Genomic DNA, 22,664 nt, shown 5'->3' with positions numbered 1-22,664 from the left:
AGTGTACACACACACCGATATCACCCAGTCACAGTGTACACACACACCGATATCACCCAGTCACAGTGTACACACACACCGATATCACCCAGTCACAGTGTACACACACACCGATATCACCCAGTCACAGTGTACACACACCGATATCACCCAGTCACAGTGTACACACACCGATATCACCCAGTCACAGTGTACACACACCGATATCACCCAGTCACAGTGTACACACACCGATATCACCCAGTCACAGTGTACACACACCGATATCACCCAGTCACAGTGTACACACACACACACACAGATATCACCCAGTCACAGTGTACACACACACCGATATCACCCAGTCACAGTGTACACACACACACACACAGATATCACCCAGTCACAGTGTACACACACCGATATCACCCAGTCACAGTGTACACACACCGATATCACCCAGTCACAGTGTACACACACCGATATCACCCAGTCACAGTGTACACACACCGATATCACCCAGTCACAGTGTACACACACACACACAGATATCACCCAGTCACAGTGTACACACACACCGATATCACCCAGTCACAGTGTACACACACAGAGATATCACCCAGTCACAGTGAACACACACACACACACACACACCGATATCACCCAGTCACAGTGTACACACACACACACACCAATATCACCCAGTCACGGTGTACACACACACACACCGATATCACCCAGTCACGGTGTACACACACACACACACACACCGATATCACCCAGTCACGGTGTACACACACACACAACGATATCACCCAGTCACGGTGTACACACACACACACCGATATCACCCAGTCACGGTGTACACACACACCGATATCACCCAGTCACGGTGTACACACACACACCGATATCACCCAGTCACGGTGTACACACACACCGATATCACCCAGTCACAGTGTACACACACACCGATATCACCCAGTCACAGTGTACACACACACACCGATATCACCCAGTCACAGTGTACACACACACACACCGATATCACCCAGTCACAGTGTACACACACACACCGATATCACCCAGTCACAGTGTACACACACACACACCGATATCACCCAGTCACAGTGTACACACACACACCGATATCACCCAGTCACAGTGTACACACACACACCGATATCACCCAGTCACAGTGTACACACACACCCCGATATCACCCAGTCACAGTGTACACACACACCGATATCACCCAGTCACAGTGTACACACACACCGATATCACCCAGTCACAGTGTACACACACACCGATATCACCCAGTCACAGTGTACACACACACCGATATCACCCAGTCACAGTGTACACACACACCGATATCACCCAGTCACAGTGTACACACACACACCGATATCACCCATTCACAGTGTGCACACACACACACCGATATCACCCAGTCACAGTGTACACACACACCGATATCACCCATTCACAGTGTGCACACACACATATCACCCAGTCACGGTGTACACACACACATATCACCCAGTCACGGTGTACACACACACATATCACCCAGTCACGGTGTACACACACACATATCACCCAGTCACAATGTACACACACACACACCGATATCACCCAGTCACAGTGCAAACACATACCGATATCACCCAGTCACAGTGTACACACACACACATACATATCACCCAGTCACAGTGTACACACACACACACACACACATATCACCCAGTCACAGTGTACACACACACACACACACACATATCACCCAGTCACAGTGTACACACACACTGATATCACCCAGTCACGGTGCGCGCGCGCACACACACACGCGCGCACACACACACACACACACACACACACACACACACCACCCAGTCACGGTGTACACACACACAGATATCACCCAATCACAGTGTACGCACTAGGGATCGACCGATAAGTTTTTTTAGGGCCGATACCGATAATCTGTGGAGGTTAGGGCCGATAACTTATACCGATATTCCGGTATAAGTTATCGGCTATTTATCCCCCCGCTACACCGCTGCAGATCATTGATTTAAAGCGGGCACTTTAAATCAATGAATTGCAGCGGCTTTTGCGGTGCCATAGACCACCACCGCCACCCGCTTCCCTCCCCCTGCCTGTCCGGGGGTCCTCCTGAGTCCTATCACCCCATTGCCTCCCCCATCCCAATGGGGCCGGGGCGGTGCGGGGCAGTCGCGGTGCAGGCGGGGCATTATCGGCAAGGTAATTGCCGATACCGATAATGCCCAAAATCGTGATTATCTCGGGCAAACCGATAATCGGTCGATCCCTAGTACGCACACACAGATATCAAGCAGTCATGGTGTATCAGTCATGTTGCATACACCAAGTCACTGTGTACACACACTTGTATCAGTCATGTTGTATACACCCAGCCATTGCCATTGTGTCATACAGAACCCTCCACTCCTATAATGTACTTTACATCGGTTACATGTAAGATCCTCCATTACCAGCACTATGGAGGGCAGGAATAACTCCCGGTGACTGTGCACTGACTTTACCTATACACACAGGACCGTACCCATGTGTCCCCGGATTTCATCACGTGGCATCCTTTTCCCGCCCTCTCCTCTCCTAATACTTACAACAATACTAGACATTTCCTCAGACGCCCTCCATCCACAAGCAGCCGGCAGGTCCCGGTCCTGTACAGCGCCATGTTATAGGAGGAGAAGCGGCATCTGTCACAAGCGACAAGGTCGATAGTGCAGAGGTCACGTGTGAAGGGGTGACATCACGTGATAGCTTCCGAGAGAGGCCATGTTTGTTGAGGGCACAGAGACAATGTCCTGGGGATAGCAGGGAAGATACATCTGAAATAGAGGCAAGAGTCTGGAGAGCGAAAGGACCTTCAATGACGTCACGACCGTGTGAATAGTCACGTGTGTGTCAGCCTCTAGGCTAAGTTGCTGAAGGAGCATCACGTTTTTATGGCTATGAGTAAATATTCAGGTGACACTGGAGCACTATATCCATCAGTGCTGCCTCCACTACACAGCCCAGCATTACACATCACCTTTATATCCATCAGTGCTGCCTCCACTACACAGCCCAGCATTACACATCACCTTTATATCCATCAGTGCTGCCTCCACTACACAGCCCAGCATTACACATCACCTTTATATCCATCAGTGCTGCCTGCACTACACATCCCAGCATTACACATCACCTTTATATCCATCAGTGCTGCCTGCACTACACATCCCAGCATTACACATCACCTTTATATCCATCAGTGCTGCCTCCACTACACAGCCCAGCATTACACATCACCTTTATATCCATCAGTGCTGCCTGCACTACACAGCCCAGCATTACACATCACCTTTATATCCATCAGTGCTGCCTGCACTACACATCCCAGCATTACACATCACCTTTATATCCATCAGTGCTGCCTGCACTACACAGCCCAGCATTACACATCACCTTCATATCCATCAGTGCTGCCTGCACTACACATCCCAGCATTACACATCACCTTTATATCCATCAGTGCTGCCTGCACTACACAGCCCAGCATTATACATCACCTTCATATCCGTCAGTGCTGCCTGCACTACACAGCCCAGCATTATACATCACCTTTATATCCATCAGTGCTGCCTGCACTACACAGCCCAGCATTACACATCACCTTTATATCCGTCAGTGCTGCCTGCACTACACAGCCCAGCATTACACATCACCTTCATATCCATCAGTGCTGCCTGCACTACACAGCCCAGCATTACACATCACCTTTATATCCATCAGTGCTGCCTGCACTACACAGCCCAGCATTACACATCACCTTTATATCCATCAGTGCTGCCTGCACTACACAGCCCAGCATTACACATCACCTTTATATCCATCAGTGCTGCCTGCACTACACAGCCCAGCAATACACATCACCTTTATATCCATCAGTGCTGCCTCCACTACACAGCCCAGCATTACACATCACCTTTATATCCATCAGTGCTGCCTGTACTACACAGCCCAGCATTATACATCACCTTCATATCCGTCAGTGCTGCCTGCACTACACAGCCCAGCATTATACATCACCTTTATATCCATCAGTGATGCCTGCACTACACAGCCCAGCATTACACATCGCCTTTATATCCATCAGTGCTGCCTGCACTACACAGCCCAGCATTATACATCACCTTTATATCCATCAGTGCTGCCTGCACTACACAGCCCAGCATTACACATCACCTTTATATCCATCAGTGCTGCCTCCACTACACAGCCCAGCATTATACATCACCTTTCTATCCATCAGTGCTGCCTGCACTACACAGCCCAGCATTATACATCACCTTTATATCCATCAGTGCTGCCTGCACTACACAGCCCAGCATTACACATCACCTTTATATCCATTAGTGCTGCCTGCACTACACAGCCCAGCATTATACATCACCTTTATATCCATCAGTGCTGCCTGCACTACACAGCCCAGCATTACACATCACCTTTATATCCATCAGTGCTGCCTGCACTACACAGCCCAGTATTACACATCACCTTTATATCCATCAGTGCTGCCTGCACTACACAGCCCAGCATTACACATCACCTTTATATCCATCAGTGCTGCCTGCACTACACAGCCCAGCATTACACATCACCTTTATATCCATCAGTGCTGCCTGCACTACACAGCCCAGCATTACACATCACCTTTATATCCATCAGTGCTGCCTGCACTACACAGCCCAGCATTATACATCACCTTTATATCCATCAGTGCTGCCTGCACTACACAGCCCAGCATTACACATCACCTTTATATCCATCAGTGCTGCCTGCACTACACAGCCCAGCATTACACATCACCTTTATATCCATCAGTGCTGCCTGCACTACACAGCCCAGCATTATACATCGCCTTTATATCCATCAGTGCTGCCTGCACTACACAGCCCAGCATTATACATCGCCTTTATATCCATCAGTGCTGCCTGCACTACACAGCCCAGCATTATACATCACCTTTATATCCATCAGTGCTGCCTGCACTACACATCCCAGCATTATACATCACCTTTATATCCATCAGTCAGGAAAAATCTAATACTTTTTGTACAAAATCAGTAATCCAAAATTGCCCTATTTTGACCACCTATAACTTTTTCATTTTTCTGTATATAGGGCGGTATGTGGGCTCATTTTTTGTGCCGTCATCTGTACTTTTTATTGATACCACATTTGCATATACAGTAACCCCCCGACATGCGATGGCCCCGACATATGATAAAATCGACATACGATGGCCTCTCAGAGGCCATCGCATGTCGATGTCAGCATCGACATACGATGCTTTTATATGTTGGTGCCATCGCATTAACTGCTATCCGACAGCGCAAAATGCTTAAGCTGCTGTCGGATAGCAGTTTAAGCATCCCTGGCAGGTTCGCTTACCTATTCCTGCTTCTCCGGGTCCACTTCGCGATCCTCCGGGGTCTTCCGCATCTTCTCCAGGGTCCGGGCCTCGCTTTCCGGCGTCGTTATTACGTCACTACGCACGCCGCGCCGGCGCAGCAGCGTAATAATGTCACCAGAAAGCGAGGCCCGGACCCTGCAGAATATGCGGAAGAAGCCGGAGGATCGCGACGAAGACACCGGAGCAGCGGGACAGCATCGGGAGCCCCTGGGACAGCATCGGGAGCGGTGAGGACATGGTCCGGAGCGGCGGGGTCAGGCGAGTACAGCTTCCTATACTTTACATTGCACGGATCCCTCAACATACGATTTATTTGACAAACGATGGATCGTTTGGAACGAATTACCATCGTATGTTGAGGGACCACTGTATAAAACTTTTTTAGATAATTTTTTATAAATTTTTTTAATAAAATGTGAGAAAAAAGCTGCATTTTTTTACATTTACGCCGTTCATCGTACGGGATCATTAACATTATATTTTAATAGATTGGACATTTAAGCATGCGGCAATACCAAATATGTATATTAAAAAAAATTACGCTTTTTGGGGGTGAAATGGGAAAAACTGACAATTTTCATTTTTATTGGGGGAGGGGATTTTTCACTTTTTTTCACTTTTTATTTTTACATTTGTCAACTTTTTTTTTTTTTTTTTTTTACACTTTTTATGTCCCCATAGGGGACTATCTATAGCAATCATTTGATTGCTAATACTGTCCAGTGCTAAGCATAGGACATAGCACTGATCAGTATTATCGGTGATCTTCTGCTCGATCTCAGACCAGAGCAGGAGACGGACGGAGGCAGGTGAGGGGACCTCCATCTACCATTACAGATGATTGGATCGCCACGGCAGCGCTGCGGGTGATCCGATCATCTATTTTAACGCGCGCATTGCCGCAGATGCTGTGATCTGTACTGACCCCGGCATCTGAGGGGTTAATGGCGGACATTCGCGTGATCGCGGATGTCGGCCATTACCGGCGGGTCCCCGGTTGCTGATAGCAGCCAGAACCTGCCGTGTATGACACGAACACCGCTCCAATGCTCGCGGTCATACACAGGATGTAAATGTACGTTCTGGTGCGCGAAGTACCGCAAGGTCATAATGTACATTTACGTCCTTGGTCGTTAAGGGGTTAAGGTTTCAGGGGGGGGGACTATTGATAGCAATTACTTGATTGTTATTACTTTTCTGTGCTATGCAATGGCATAACACAGATCAGTACAATCGTCAATCCACTTGTACAGCCTGCCAGAATTTATACCATACAAGCAGATCCCAGAAGAGCAACACATAGCAGGTAAGGGGACCTCCAGCCCCCATTTTTTACACATCAGACCCCCAGAACCGCGCTGCCAGTGGTCCAATAAATGTAACTAAGTAAAGGAACTCCATTAGAAGCCATGATCAGCACTGAAGGGCTAGGTTCATGCTGCAGAATCTCTGGCTGGTCCCCATAGACAGCAATGTGTTACAGGCTGATTCTGCCAAGATCAATTTTTCAGGCGGTGAAAATTCAGCGGAGAAAATTTCGCAATGTGCACTGTGCAGTGGAATCCCATTGACAGACATGGGATTCTGCTGCTCCAGAATTTTACTTGGAAATTCCATGTTTACTTATTGAGGGACATTTATCAATCTTTGCTTATGTATTCCTTTTTTTAGAAATGTTTTCCTTACTTTTTTTTGCTTATGTGTGACTTATTTATCAACTGCTTTCAGCCTGTTGATAATTTTCTTTCACGTAAGCAATTTTTCCTTTTTTACTTTGGTAGTAGCTTTTTCTGCTCCATGTTTGAGCTGGAGTAAATTTAGTCAATTTTTAACGCTGTTGCGACTTTTTTTTGCGCAGTTGCGACTGTCGCAGTTAATAAATACCTGACTACCCGTAGTCCATTTTAAAATTATTACTACATAGTAAATTTTAGGAAAACTTGCTTTTCTCGCTTTCCAGTCAAAATGTCGCACGAAAAATCGTGTAGTCGCAGTTGCGACAATTTTGCGACAATTATAGTAAAGAAAACCTGACTAAACCCGTTGATAAATGTCCATAATTGTGTTTAATAAGACACATAAATGTTTAGGTCATTAGTTTAGTGAGATTGTGTTTTTCTGTAATTGTGACTTTGATAACAATAAGACATTTTATTAGTAATTAAAGTGGAAATCCAACTAATTCTAAAAGGTTCACTTGCTTTTTTTTTTTTGCAATCATAAACTTGTTTGCTACTGTGTGAAAGCAGAATGTTTTTTTACCATGGTAGATTCTGTCTTTCTACAGTAGATCTTTCACTAAGGTTTCCTACACTTTTTTCACTTCAAAATTTAGAGCTAAAATATTGGCACACACCAATAATAAATCTGGTACATTTTACACCTCCACTTAACATTCCCCCCTGTTCTGAGAAGTTTTCAACACTGTCTAATAAAGTATTAAAAGTTTCTAAAAATGAATTAATTTGTTGCTATTATGCCCCTGCTGCTTAAAGTTTGTGAGATAAAAAAAAACAAAAAAAAAAAGTTGACTAACTGTAAGTTTATTTAAAAGGAATGCATTTCTTGCCACAAGGTGGCAACAGTTCCGTGTCAAAGATTATCTCGCCCTAGTTTAAATATATAGGGGAATTAAACCAATAGGAAGTGCTCTTAAAACATAACCTTTACTAGTTCAGTTTAAAATACACCAATTTTGTGACCCATAAAAAAATGGATTAAATTAGATTTGCGCAATGTACATATAACCCAATGCGTTTCCGCTACGTTTTGCAGCTTCCTCAGGGGAACAACTATAGAGGTACAGTTACTCATCCAGTCTTGTATCCTAGACCGATAATACAACGAGATACAAAAAACAATAATAAATAAAGAATCTTAGATGTTGCTTATTGGAATTATAATGTGCATTATATGCTTGTAAATAAATGCCATCTTCATATTCGTTTACTGAAGCAAACAATCTAATAAATACTGGACCATCGGTTTTCCTGGGGGGCACCTGAAAAAAAGGGGAAATGGAGAAAAGGCATTGCTGTAATGCTAGCAGGTGGTTTTCAAAGGTATTTCACCATTCGTTGGTATTCTAACATACCTCTGATCCCCACAGGATCCAGTTCTGAAGTCCGGTATAGTTTGGAGCCGAGCGCTACCTACAGTGGTAGGGAGCCTATTACCAGGCTACTGACACCCTAGTTTAGAAACACCATGAAAAAGAAACCATGAAGAAGAAGAAACTTGTGATGTATTTTAGTCCATTCCTCAACTTATTTCAGATTCGTTAGGTGCAAAAGGGGTTTCTATGCCTCATCAGTAAAAATGTGTGATTTGGTAGTTGGTGCTCTAGTTATTGGCACTAAGTAGATATTAAGTAATTGTGTCATAAAATGTTAAAGGGGTATTCCAGGCATAAACTTTTTTTTATATATATATATATATATATATATATCAACTGGCTCCGGAAAGTTAAACAGATTTGTAAATGACTTCTATTAAAAAATCTTAATCCTTTCAATAGTTATTAGCTTCTGAAGTTTTCTGTCTAACTGCTCAATGATGATGTCACGTCCTGGGAGCTGTGCATGATGGGAGATTATCAGAAAGCAGTTAGACAGAAAACAGCAACTCAACTTCAGAAGCTAATAACTATTGGAAGGATATTTACAAAAATCGTAGAACATTAGAGGGGGATCTACGCCGTGTCCCTAGTATCAGTTGATACACCCAGCATAAATAATATGAGAAATAGGACTATCAGTGTCCGGGATGTGCTCTATAAAACTTAACTTTTAATGTCAAAATTAAATATAATAACAAGTGTCTATGTGTTATGACAATTTTATGAAGACAACTCGGTCTTGTTAAGGACAACAGCAAGGTGAATTCGGGACTTTGCAGGGCCCAGCCAGTCCCAAGCCACCTCTCACTAGAGGGTGCAGTTAGTTGCACACCTATAGAGAATAGTATTCAACACCCAACGCGTTTCTGCTCGCTTGTATATAGCGAACGTCCTCAGGGGGTATAAACAAGTCAATGACCGAGAGGATATGAATTGTATGATTAATCATCCATATCCATCAACTGTTAAGAGAAGGGTACATTTCTATATATGCACAGTAAGGGAGTCAATTGAGTACAAAGTGACATCCATAACATAGTATGTACATAGGTAAATACAGTGACCCAGGAACCTAGAAAGAAATTTCTATCCCTATTAAAACCTGCAAAGTGTAATATATGCAGGGTGTTTATTCCTGTGGGAAAGAAAATGCTATCCCTAGGGTCACTTATGCACACAGAAATATGATGCAGTCGGCATGAACCAGGTCCACCTACAAAAGAGAAAAAAACATTTTGAGGTAACGGACCTGAAAAGAAAGCCCCACACTATTCAATGATAGTGTATAATTACTCACGGTTAGCCGAGCTGCAGACTGTATACAGGCGCAGTCCCGCTGTCAGCGGGAGCCAGAGTTGTCCGGCCGCTCTCTCCTCGTGTGGGGAGCGATGGCGTCTGACGTCACATCCGTCGGCTAATCTGCTTATATGCAGCACGGCGCACCACCCCCATGACGCCAGCAGGGGCGTGCGATCGCATGTAAACAAACACACGCCGCCCTGTCAATGTCAAATAGCAGATGCCGATGTCTGTAGATGTATTAGTTAGATAGATGATAGATAAAGAATGGAGGAATTCAATTATCCTGGATACAAACTATGAATGGCGAGATACAGAGGCATAGATGACTGTCACTCATGCATAGCTGTCATTGCCAAAACTGGCAAGGGGACCAGTATGCAAATGAGCCTAATATAGGAACAATGCTTTAGAAATGCATTGTTCCAATCCAAGATTGGTGTATCTATTGGACATCCCACAATCGGGGTTAGAATAACAAATATAGATATAAAAAGAAAATATGAAACTCCATACTGGGGCTGTAGTTAATATATATATATATATATATACAGAGGGTGAAAAAGAGGCAGGAATCCAGACCACTTCACGGCAATTTGCAATGCTGGTAATAATTGGAAGGATTAAGATTTTTTAATAGAAGTAATTTACAAATCTGTTTAACTTTCCGGAGCCAGTTGATATATAAAAAAAAGTTTTGGCCTGGAATACCCCTTTAACCACATAACAGTACCTTAAAGGGGTACTTTGTAATGTCACATTTGAGCATTGTAGAAATGTTGTGGGTCGACAGATAAGAACCATTTGGCCCATCTAGTCTGCCCAATATATTATTAATAGTCTCTGGTATCCTGCCCTATCTTAAATGAAGTAAAACCTTATGACACAATAGGTGATGTGATTTCTCTTATCAGTATTATTGTGTCATAGTTGGGCATTGTCGTGTCACTTTTAAGCATAGTGATGTCAAATTGGTGCATATTTTCTGCTTCCCTGCAGCTATCATAGTCCCCAATTGTCAGGCTTTGTGGTAAAGGCCAGACTCACAAAAGTTTCAGAGAGAAGATGCAGGAAGTGGAAGATTATGTATGCTGGCCCCCTCTTCACTAAATAGGCTGCTGAGGGCATGTAGAATAGACAACCAGGGAATGTGCTGCCCCTCCTATCTGGCCACAGGTAAGAAATAGGGATAGGGAGGTGTAGCCCTTACGAGGAAAAAGAAAAAGAAAATTATATTTAAAATAATTGTTATATGTAAATATAATAAAAAGCTCATACTCTCAGCCTCTGCAACACACAATGCATTCCTTACCTAAAACACAGAAGACCTTCAATCCGAATCCACCACGTTAATAAGACCCTACAAACAAACCTCAGGGACCAGAAGGAACGGGACATCTAAATGGTCCACCAAATACTGCATCACCTCTCTCCAGAAAGGTGCAACACACAGACAGCTCCAGATCACATGAAGAAACGCCCCCACCTCGGACACACACCTAAAGCATACATCAGAAGGAGAGACCCCAATATGCTTCGACTTCACAGCGGTATAATATAGATGGAGAATGAAGAGAGACTGGATCAGCATGTCCCTTGCACTAACTACTGTAGAGTGGTAAGTCCGCTCCACCTCCCTCCACTGATCCTCAGATAGAGCTGGCATATCTTCCACCCACTTCAAATAGGCAAAAGGAAATGGATTGGGCCCCACATATGGGCATATGCTTGTGTGAGTGGCTTAGAGAGGTCTGCGGAGCCCAGGAGCAACTCCACATATGAAAACGCAGGAGCAACCTCCAGAGAGCCAAACTGTACCGCATGTTTCAGCTGGAGATACCTATAAAAGGCACCCTGAGGGCATATCAGAAAAGGACAGAAATGATTGGTCATCTCCAAACAAATGAATAGCAAATTTGACTCAGTGAGTGCCCAGAAACCTGCTGCCTCCAACTCCGGGAGGTGAGGTAAATGTACATTTGCCCACAGGGGTGTTCTAGGGGAGACAGCGGGTTGTGGGAAGCCTCCAGATACCGTAAACAAAACTGCAGCCACAGTTTTTATAGAACCCAGGAAAGAAGAGGAGGGAGAATACATGTACAATGTACTAGTGAGAGTTTCATACGAACCCATGAGATCCAAGGCCGTAGCCACATTAGAGAGATCCAGTTTAATCCACCAGGCTGCATACACAAGCTGAGAAGCAAGAAAGTAGATATACATATTAGGAGCCGCCAACCCACCTTGCTGCTTAGGTGCCGGGAGAAGAGCCTGACCAAATCTACGAGGCCTACCCTGCCAGTAAAAGAATCTCAGAGCACTGTTTAGTTGTTTAAATAAACGTTTGGAAGGGAAAGTGGGTGATAGGTGAAAAAGGTAGTGTAATTTAGGGAGATAAATAATTTAAAATATATTCACCCTACTCACTAATGATAAAGGCAGGGAAGACCAGGACCAAAGCCTGGCCACGGAACTGGACAGGAGAGGCTTCGGATTAAAGTGGAGGAACACCACCAAGGAGGCAGAAACCTCTCCACTGGCATTCTTGTGTTGCCACTGAAGGTGTCCAAGGGCCATCTGTGTTACCAGCAAGGCTATCCAACTGCTCGGGCTGACATCTTTCTTGCAAAAAAAAAAAAAATACTGGCCATGCTAATTTGCATAATTAGTTATATATGCTTGACATATCAAGAAGCTCTCCCATGTCCAGTCACGTTGCATCACATACCAGCATAGCGTCGGCAAATTAACCCTTTACCCTTCGAAGTCTGGTAGTGAGGTCCACAGCGGGGGCAGGGGTGGATCATGGGGGCACCATGCGCCACTGACACATGTGTGAGCCACACCTATAGAGGTGCGCTGACCAAATACAATAACATGTATATCTCCTTATTTATTATTTATTTATTTTTTATAAATCTTTTAATGGGTTTATCCACCATAAGGTGATTTTAGTACGTACCTGGCAGACAGTAATGGACATGCTTAGGAAGGATATGCGCTTGTCTTGGGGCTAAATGACTATGTTGTGAGATTACCATAACCCTGTGGCTAGCTTTTTGTGAACTTGTATTTCCTGTTTGACTTATGTTTTTTTGACTACAAATCCCACAATGCCATTTTTCTCCCTCCCACACATCAGCCACCCCACCCATTGAAACACAAGACCTGTGGTTTTCAATCAGGGTGCCTACAGCTGTTGCATTAGTTGCAGATTGATCCCTCCACCCATTGAAGCAGACAGGTTCCCTGTCATCAGCTGACTTGTGAGTCAGGTCTCGGCCGCATTGCAAGCTGGGAAAAATCTGAGACAACAGTCATTTTGTATGCTGTTAAAAATAAATAGTAGGGTGAAAATCACAGAAGAATTGTGAGAAAACCGTCACACAAAGGTACAGACACTATATTATGAACTACACTAACTTCACAGCCCCTGTAGCGTAGTCAAATAAAAAAAAAATCCTGGAATACCCCTTTAATACCACCACATATAAATTTTTACTACATACTGACCAAACATATAAATTAACTATATACTGGTCCCCACAAATGAATTTATACTATATACTGACCCCTATATATACATTTCTACTACAGGGTGGGCCATTTATATGGATACACCTTAATAAAATGGGAATGGTTGGTGATATTAACTTCCTGTTTGTGGCACATTAGAATATGTGAGGGGGGAAACTTTTCAAAATGGGTGGTGACCTTGGCGGCCATTTTGAAGTTGGCCATTTTGAACCAACTTTAGTTTTTTCAATAGGAAAAGGGTCATGTGACACATCAAACTTATTGGGAATTTCACAAGAAAAACAATGATGTGCTGGGTTTTAATGTAACTTTATTCTTTCATGAGTTATTTACAAGTTTCTGACCACTTATGACATGTGTTCAATGTGCTGCCCATTGTGTTGGATTGTCAATGCAACCCTCTTCTCCCCCTCTTCACACACTGATAGCAACACCGCAGGAGAAATGCTAGCACAGGCTTCCAGTATCCGTAGTTTCAGGTGCTGCACATCTCGTATCTTCACAGCATAGACAATTGCCTTCAGATGACCCCAAAGATAAAAGTCTAAGGGGGTCTGATCGCTAGACCTTGGGGGCCATTCAACTGGCCCACAACGACCAATCCACTTTCCAGGAAACTGTTCATCTAGGAATGCTCGGACCTGACACCCATAATGTGGTGGTACACCATCTTGCTGGAAAAACTCAGGGAACGTGCCAGGTCCGAGCATTCCTAGATGAACAGTTTCCTGGAAAGTGGATTGGTCTTCGTGGGCCAGTTGAATGGCCCCCAAGGTCTGACCCCCTTAGACTTTTATCTTTGGGGTTATCTGAAGGCAATTGTCTATGCTGTGAATATACGAGATGTGCAGCACCTGAAAACTATGGATACTGGAAGCCTGTGCTAGCATTTCTCCAGCAGTGTTGCTACCAGTGTGTGAAGAGTGGGAGAAGAGGGTTGCATTGACAATCCAACACAATGGGAAGCACATTTCACACATTTTATAAGTGGTCAGAAACTTGTAAATGTGGTGTCCCAGTACAGGTACATTGTGTCAAGGTATTTTAGGCCCTGTCAGATTGAGACCTCCAGTGTCCTTTGGGCTCCCCTGCAGGGACTCAACCATTTCTAATGTGTATTTGCACTGTTATAACTTAGAAATCCGTTAGTAGGTGTCTGTAGCTGTAAGTATGTTACCTAGCAACCTCATGCTTAGTCAGGGTATGTGAGAGTGGAGGACTGAGGGCTAGACTAAACTTTTGTGTAAGGTGTTATCTTATGTTATTACTTGTATGTAACTTTATTGTAAATACTAAAGGGGATACAGACAACTCTATGATCCGCAGCTGCCTGGCCAATGGGCTTTAGTTTAGCCTTCCCTTATAAGGGGTGGTATTTCCTGTGTAGAGGAATTCTGGAGGGGAGTAGGAGAGTGGAGGAGTAGAGGAGTAAAGCAGTTCATTCAGTTCAGAGTACAGAGTGGAGTTCAGAGTGAAGAATCCGCAGAGGAGTGAAAGCAAAGATGAGAGAGATAAGAAAAGCATGAAGTAACCCCAACTAATAGCAAGCCTTTATTTCAGCCTTGATCAGAGAATTCCTAAAGGACAATTCATTATCTTCCGGCGAAAAGCCACAAATCTACCGACACTTCAGTAAGTGACTTTAATCTCAAGCCTAATATAGCGCAGACCTAAAACTCCTAGTCCGGCCGTAAGAGCCAAGCATATATGCAATATCAAGTCCAAGCACTGCAAGCTGTGTGGTCCTTTAGAGACTGTCTGTTAAACCTTTGGGAGACTTTGGTTGAGCACTTTGGAGATTGTACCACCTATCTTCAAGTTAGTAAAGCCTCCGTTAAACTGCAACCTAGTGTGGAATCAATTCTTTCCTTGCTAGCCTGTGGGGAGACGGAGTTCCCCGGACCTGTAGTACCCCGGGAGATACCAAGACTACAGTGGCGTCACGTGACATTAAGGGTTAATACCATCCAACCCTGGGTTCATAACCCCCCCAAGAACCAAGTAGCTAACCCCAAGCGTAGTGGTGGCTGCGGACCTCACCTATGGCCACCACACAAATAACTCATGAAAGAATAAAGTTACATTAAAACCAAGCACAATATTGTTTTTCTTGTGAAATTCCCAATAAGTTTGATGTGTCACATGACCCTCTTCCTATTGAAAAAACAAAAGTTGGATTCAAAATAGCCGACTTCAAAATGGCCGCCATGGTCACCACCTATCTTGAAAAGTTTTCCCCCTCACATATACTAATGTGCCACAAACAGGAAGTTAATATCACCAACCATTCCCATTTTATTAAGGTGTATCCATAGAAATGGCCCACCCTGAGGGTGGGCCATTGTTTTTTTCAATAGGAAGAGGGTCAGGTGACACATCAAACTTATTGGGATTTTCACAAGAAAAACAATGATGTGCTTGGTTTTAACGTAACTTTATTCTTTCATGAGTTATTTACAAGTTTCTCACCACTTATGAAATGTGTTGGATTATCAATGCAACCCTCTTCTCCCACTCTTCACACACTGATAGCAACACCGCAGGAGAAATGCTAGCACAGGCTTCCAGTATCCGTATACACTGCTATATACTACTATATACACCGCAGGAGAAATGCTAGCACAGGCTTCCAGTATCCGTAGTTTCAGGTGCTGCACATCTCGTATCTTCACAGCATAGACAATTGCCTTCAGATGACCCCAAAGATAAAAGTCTAAGGGGGTCAGATCGGGAGACCTTGTGGGCCATTCAACTGGCCCACAACGACCAATCCACTTTCCAGGAAACTGTTCATCTAGGAATGCTCGGACCTGACACCCATAATGTGGTGGTCACCATCTTGCTGGAAAAACTCAGGGAACGTGCCAGCTTCAGTGCATAAAGAGGGAAACACATCATCATGTAGCAATTTCGCACATCCAGTGGTCTTGAGGTTTCCATTGATAAAGAATGGCCCCACTATCTTTGTACCCCATATACCACACCATACCATCATTTTTTGTGTTCCAACAGTCTTGGAGGGATCTATCCAATGTGGGTTAGTGTCAGACCAATAGCGGTGGTTTTGTTTGTTAACTTCACCATTCACATAAAAGTTTGCCTCATCACTGAACAAAATCTTCTGCGTAAACTGAGGGTCCTGTTCCAATTTTTGTTTTGCCCATTTTGCTAATTCAGTGCGCCGATCTGGGTTATCCTCGTTGAGATGCTGCAGTAGCTAGAGTTTGTAAGGGTGCCATTTGTGAGTAGCTAATATCCACCGAAGGGATGTTGGACTTATGCCACTCTCCAGTGACATGCGGCGAGTGCTATACTGTGGGCTCTTGCTGAATGAAGCTAGGATAGCCACTGATGTTTCTTCATTAGTGACAGATTTCATTCGTCCACATTTTGGCAAATACAACACTGAACCAGTTTCACAAAACTTAGCAATTCTAAGAAAATAATTTCCTCTGTAGTATTCCTCAGCTAATAAGTACTGGAAGGATTAAGATTTTTTAATATAAGTAATTTACAAATCTGTTGAACTTTCTGGTACCAGTCGATTAAAAAAAAAAAAGTTTTCCACCGGAGTACCCCTTTAACCTCTTAACCCCTTATGGACCCAGCCATTTTGCACCTTAGGACCCGGCCATTTTTTGAACATCTGACCACTGTCACTTTAAACATTAATAACTCTGGAATGCTTTTAGTTATCATTCTGATTCCGAGATTGTTTTTTCGTGACATATTCTACTTTAACATAGTGGTAACAGAGGGCTTCAAAGTTCAGCAGCAATTTTCCAATTTTTCACAAAATTTTCAAGCTCACTATTTTTCAGGGACCAGTTCAGGTTTGAAGTGGATTTGAAGGGTCTTCATATTAGAAATACCCCACAAAAGACCCCATTATAAAAACTGCACCCCCCCCCCCCCAAAGTATTAAAAATTACATTCAGTCAGCATTTTAACCCTTTAGGTGTTTCACAGGAATAGCAGCAAAGTGAAGGAGAAAATTCACAATCTTAATTTTTTACACTCGCATTTTCTTGTAGACCCAATTTTAGAATTTTTACAAAGGGTAAAAGGAGAAAATGTATACTTGTATTTGTAGCCCAATTTCTCTCGAGTAAGCACATATCTCATATGTCTATGTAAAGTGTTCGGCGGGCGCAGTAGAGGGCTCAGAAGCGAAGGAGCGACAAGGGGATTTTGGAGAGTACGTTTTTCAGAAATGTTTTTTGGGGGCATGTTGCATTTAGGAAGCCCCTATGGTGCCAGGACAGCAAAAAAAAAAACACATGGCATACCATTTTGGAAACTAGACCCCTTGAGGAACGTAACAAGGAATAAAGTGAGCCTTAATACCCCACAGGGGTTTCACGACTTTTGCATACGTAAAATAAAAAAATAAAACATTTCATTAAACTGTGTTTCACCCACAAATTTCACATTTATGCAAGGGTTAATAGCAGAAAATACCCCCAATATTTGTAACCCCATCTCTTCTGAGTATGGAGGTACCCCATAAGTTGACCTGAAGTGCACTACGGGCGAACTACAATGCTCAGAAGAGAAGGAGTCATATTTGGCTTTTTGAGAGCAAATTTTGCTCGGGGGGCATGTTGCATTTAGGAAGCCCCTATGGTGCCAGGACAGCAAAATAACCTCCACATGGCATACCATTTTGGAAACTAGACCCCTTGAGGAACGTAACAAGTGGTACAGTGAGCATTTACCCCCACTGGTGTCTGTCAGATCTTTGGAACAGTGGGCTGTACAAAAATTTTTATTTGCACAGCCCACTGTTCCAAAGATCTGTCAGACACCAGTGGGGTGTAAATTCTCACTGCACCCCTCATAACATTCCGTGAGGGGTGTAGTTTCCAAAATGGGGTCACATGTGGGGTTTTGTTTTTTTTGCGTTTGTCAAAACCGCTGTAACAATCAGCCACCCCTGTGCAAATCACCTCAAATGTACATGGTGCACTCTCCCTTCTGGGCCTTGTTGTGTGCCCCAGAGCACTTTACGCCCACATATGGAGTATCTCCGTAGTTGGGAGAAACTGCAATACAAATTTTGGGGGGCTTTTTTCCCTTTTACCTCTTGTCAAAATGAAAAGTATAGGGCAACACCAGCATGTTAGTGTAAAATTTTTTTTTTTTACACTAACATGCTGGTGTAGACCCCAACTTCCCCTTTTCATAAGGGGTGAAAGGAGAAAAAGCCCCCCAAAATTTGTTAGGCAATTTCTCCCGAGTACGGCGATACCCCATATGTGGCCCTAAACTGTTGCCTTGAAATACGACAGGGCTCCGATGTGAGAGAGCCATGCGCATATGAAGCCTGAATTAGGGATTTGCATAGGGCAAAATCACCTCAAATGTACATGGTGCAAATCACCTCAAATGTACATGGTGCACTCTCCCTTCTGGGCCTTGTTGTGCGCCCAGAGCACTTTACGCCCACATATGGGGTATCTCCGTAGTTAGGAAAAACTGCAATACAAATTTTGGGGGGCTTTTTTCCCTTTTACCTCTTGTCAAAATGAAAAGTATAGGGCAACACCAGCATGTTAGTGTAAAAAATTTTTTTTTACACTAACATGCTGGTGTAGACCCCAACTTCCCCTTTTCAAAAGGGGTGAAAGGAGAAAAAGCCCCCCAAAATTTGTTAGGCAATTTCTCACGAGTACGGCGATACCCCATATGTGGCCCTAAACTGTTGCCTTGAAATACGACAGGGCTCCGATGTGAGAGCGCCATGCGCATATGAGGCTTGAATTAGGGATTTGCATAGGGGTGGACATAGGGGTATTCTACGCCAGGGATTCCCAAACAGGGTGCCTCCAGCTGTTGCAAAACTCCCAGCATGCTTGGACAGTCAACGGCTGTCCGGCAATACTGGGAGTTATTGTTTTGCAACAGCTGGATGCTCCATTCTGGAAACAGTGGCGTACCAGACGTTTTTCATTTTTATTGGGGAGGGGAGGGGGGCTGTGTAGGGGTATGTGTATATGTAGTGTTTTTTACTTATGTTATTTTGTGTTAGTGTAGTGTAGTGTTTTTAGGGTACAGTCAAACGGGCGGGGGATTACAGCGAGTTTCCCGCTGCGAGTTTGAGCTGCCGCGCAAAATTTGCTGCATCGCAAACTTGCAGCCTGATACTCACTGTAAGCCCCCTGCCCATGTGAATGTACTCTGTACATTCACGGGGGGGGGGGGGGGGGGGGGACCTCCAGCTGTTGCAAAGCTACAACTCCCAGCATGCACGGTCTATCAGTGCATGCTGGTAGTTATAGTTTTGCAACAGCTGGAGGCACACGGGTTGGGAAACACTGAGTTAGGAAACAGACAATGTTTCCCAACCAGTGTGCCTCCAGTTGTTGCAAAACCACAACTCCCAGCATGCCCAGGCAGCCGAAGGGCATATTGGGAGTAGTGGTTACGCAACAGCTGGAGGAGAACAGTTTGGGGACCACTGTGTAGTGGTGTCCAAGCTGTAGCCCTCCAGATGTTGCAAAACTACAACTCCCAGTATGCCAAAACTGTCCAGGCATGCTGGGAGTTGTAGTTCTGCAACATCTGAAGGGCCAGATGTTACAGAACTACAACTCCCAGCATGCCTGGACAGTAAGGGCATGCTGAGGATGTGTAGTTTTGCAACATCTGGAAGGGCACAGTGGTCTCCAAACTGTGGACCTCCACATTTTGCAAAACTGCAACTCCCAGCATGCCCAGATGCCAAGAGCTGTCTGGGCATGCTGGGAGTTGTAGTTTACAGGGTCCCATTACAGCAATGCATGTCGCTTTACGGTGACGTGCATTGCTGTAAAGGGCCCGACCGCAGCTGAAGATCCACTCACCTGTCGCCGCCGCCGCTGTCTTCATCGCCGGTATCGGGGTCTTCATGGACGAGGTAAGTACCGGGGCAGGTCACCAGCACTCCCACGTCCCCCGCCGCGTCCTCCGGTCTTCCTCCCGTCCTCTCCGGACATCCAGGGGCCGGGCAGGGCGGGAGGAAGTAACCACCCCACCCCCCCTGCGATTGGTTGGTTAACTAACCGACGGATCACAGGGTATAGGAGGAGGTGGCCGGCTTGCCACCTCGCTCCTATATGTTAGCATGGTCCTGGCTGTCTGTGACAGCCGGGATCATACAAAATTACCGGGCAGTCGGGTCCCAGAGACCCGATCAGCCCGGTATTGCCGCAGATCGCAGGGGCGATTTCCCTAGCGATTTGCGGCGATCGCCGACATAGGGGCCCTACATGGCCCCCCTCGGCGTTTGCCCTGGATGCCTGCTGAAGCATTTCAGCAGGCATCCGCTTCCGATCTCTGCCCGGGGCGCGGCAGAGACCGGAGAAACACCAGGATGTACTAGTATGTCCTGGGTCCTTAAAGCCCAGGGTGCCAGGACGTTCTAGTACGTCCTGGGTCCTTAAGAGGTTAAGGACCCATGACGTACCAGTACGTCATGAGTCCGCTCCCGATCTATAAACGCGGGGCCACAGCGGGTCGGGCTCGGCCTCTAACAATGGCCGGACCCGCGGCTAATAGCACGCAGCACTGATCACGGTGCCGTGCGCTATTAACCCTTTAGACGCGGCGCTGTTCAGTATCGCGGCGCTTTAGACACAGAGCTGTTCGGGATTGTCACGGCAAAATCGCGGCATCCCGAACAGCTTACAAGACAGCCGGAGTTCCTTACCTGCCTATAAAAAGCGATCAATAAGTCCTATCAATGCAAAAATGGTTCCGCTAAAAACTTAAGATCACGGCGCAATAAATTTGCCCTCATACCGCCCCATACGAGGAAAAATAAAAAAGGTTATAGGGGTCAGACAATTTTAAACGTATACATTTTCCTGCATGTAGTTATGATTTTTTCCAGAAGTACGACAAAATCAAACCTCCATAAGTAGGGTATCATTTTAGCCGTATGGACCTACAGAATAAAGAGAAGGTGTCATTTTTACCGAAAAATGTACTGTGTAGAAACGGAAGCCCCCAAAATTTACAAAATGAAGTTTTTTTTTCCAATTTTGTCTCACAATGATTTTTTTTCCCGTTTTGCCGTAGATTTTTGGGTAAAATGGTAAAATGACTGACATAATGACAAAGTAGAATTGGTGGCACAAAAAACTCCGACAAAAGTAAACGTATCCCCTATCCATAGGATAGGGGTTAAGTAGCTGATCCTGGTGGTCTGACTGCTGGTACCCTCGTGATCTCCGGACAGGACCCTGGTTTTCTCAGTGAGGAGTGCGTGTCATCTACTGGTAGACGTCACGCCCTTGATTCCTTTCTATTAGCTCGCCGATGATACCTAATTGTTGTACTCAGGTCTTTATGACGCTCCTATAGAAATTAATGGAGCGTGTGCCGTCTGCAGCACACGCTGCATGTCCTGTCCCAGTGATCTCGGGGGTCCCAGCAGTTGGACCCCCCATGATCAGCTATTTTCCCCTAGGATATTAACCTAGGTTATGGGATTACATCAAGGCATTATAAGAACATAGACATATTAACCTGTTTTCATCTAAAACCAAAATTCAGTGGGATTAAACTTTCTGCAGTTGGTGGCCTATTGAATTCCATAGATTTGGACTTGGATGGGTTCACTTGAAGTCCCGAATAAATTCCAAAATGAGAAAGCACATGAAAAATACAGGTGGATCTGTGGGGGTTGAACCAAAAAAATTAAAATCACCAAAAGAAAAGGCAAATACAATTTTAACAGTCTTGGAAAAATATTTGCAACAATGCTTTGACAATAAATTTGACACAAGATGATTGGATTGGAATTAAGGAAAACTTTGAAGGCTACTTCTTTAAGCTCAGGTGAAGAGGTTAGTACTGGTGCAGTCTATGTTATAGAGACAAGAAAATGACATGAGCCTGGTGTGGGAAGTCTGACCACCTGGATACTGTACAATTTGAGTTCATGCATAGGCAAGGTAACATTCTGAAGTTTAGTTAGAGCCTAGACAGGAATGTATTCATTCTTTATTTATTGCTTATGTTATATGCTGAAAAGTGCCAGCACTTTTTGCCACTATTTATTTTGGACTAAATAAAACCAGGTTTGGACTTTTAAACCTGTGAAGCTGGTGAAAGTGTCATTGCCAACCACACCTAACACGTACTGAGCCCAACAGTGGTTAAACAGATAGGGAAATGCCTGTAAGTCAGCAGTTTAGGTGTTTCAGCTGTATGGTCGAAAGGACACACCTG

The 22,664-nt window shown here is 44.6% G+C and overlaps 1 protein-coding gene across 7 annotated transcripts in view; it reads right to left on the bottom strand.

Annotated features, from left to right (window-relative positions):
• Positions 1 to 22,664, bottom strand: part of LETMD1 (LETM1 domain containing 1) — a 116,200-nt gene that overhangs the window by 48,123 nt on the left and 45,413 nt on the right. For 2 of the 7 annotated variants that reach the window (XM_056562644.1, XM_056562638.1), the window contains exon 1: positions 2,637 to 2,892. The exons of 1 other annotated variant lie outside the window; for it this stretch is intronic. Coding sequence is in view for 2 of the 6 variants with exons in the window: in XM_056562638.1 (XP_056418613.1) it covers positions 2,637 to 2,710 (74 nt within the window). In the remaining 4 variants the exon portion in view is untranslated. 4 more of the 7 variants (XM_056562643.1, XM_056562641.1, XM_056562640.1 and 1 more) reach the window with 4 other exon arrangements.

Source organism: Hyla sarda, chromosome 2 (assembly GCF_029499605.1).
Source record: "Hyla sarda isolate aHylSar1 chromosome 2, aHylSar1.hap1, whole genome shotgun sequence".
Lineage (NCBI taxonomy): Eukaryota > Metazoa > Chordata > Amphibia > Anura > Hylidae > Hyla > Hyla sarda.
The sequence above is the reverse complement of the archived record's forward strand: the minus strand, read 5'-3'. Positions and strand labels throughout refer to the sequence as shown.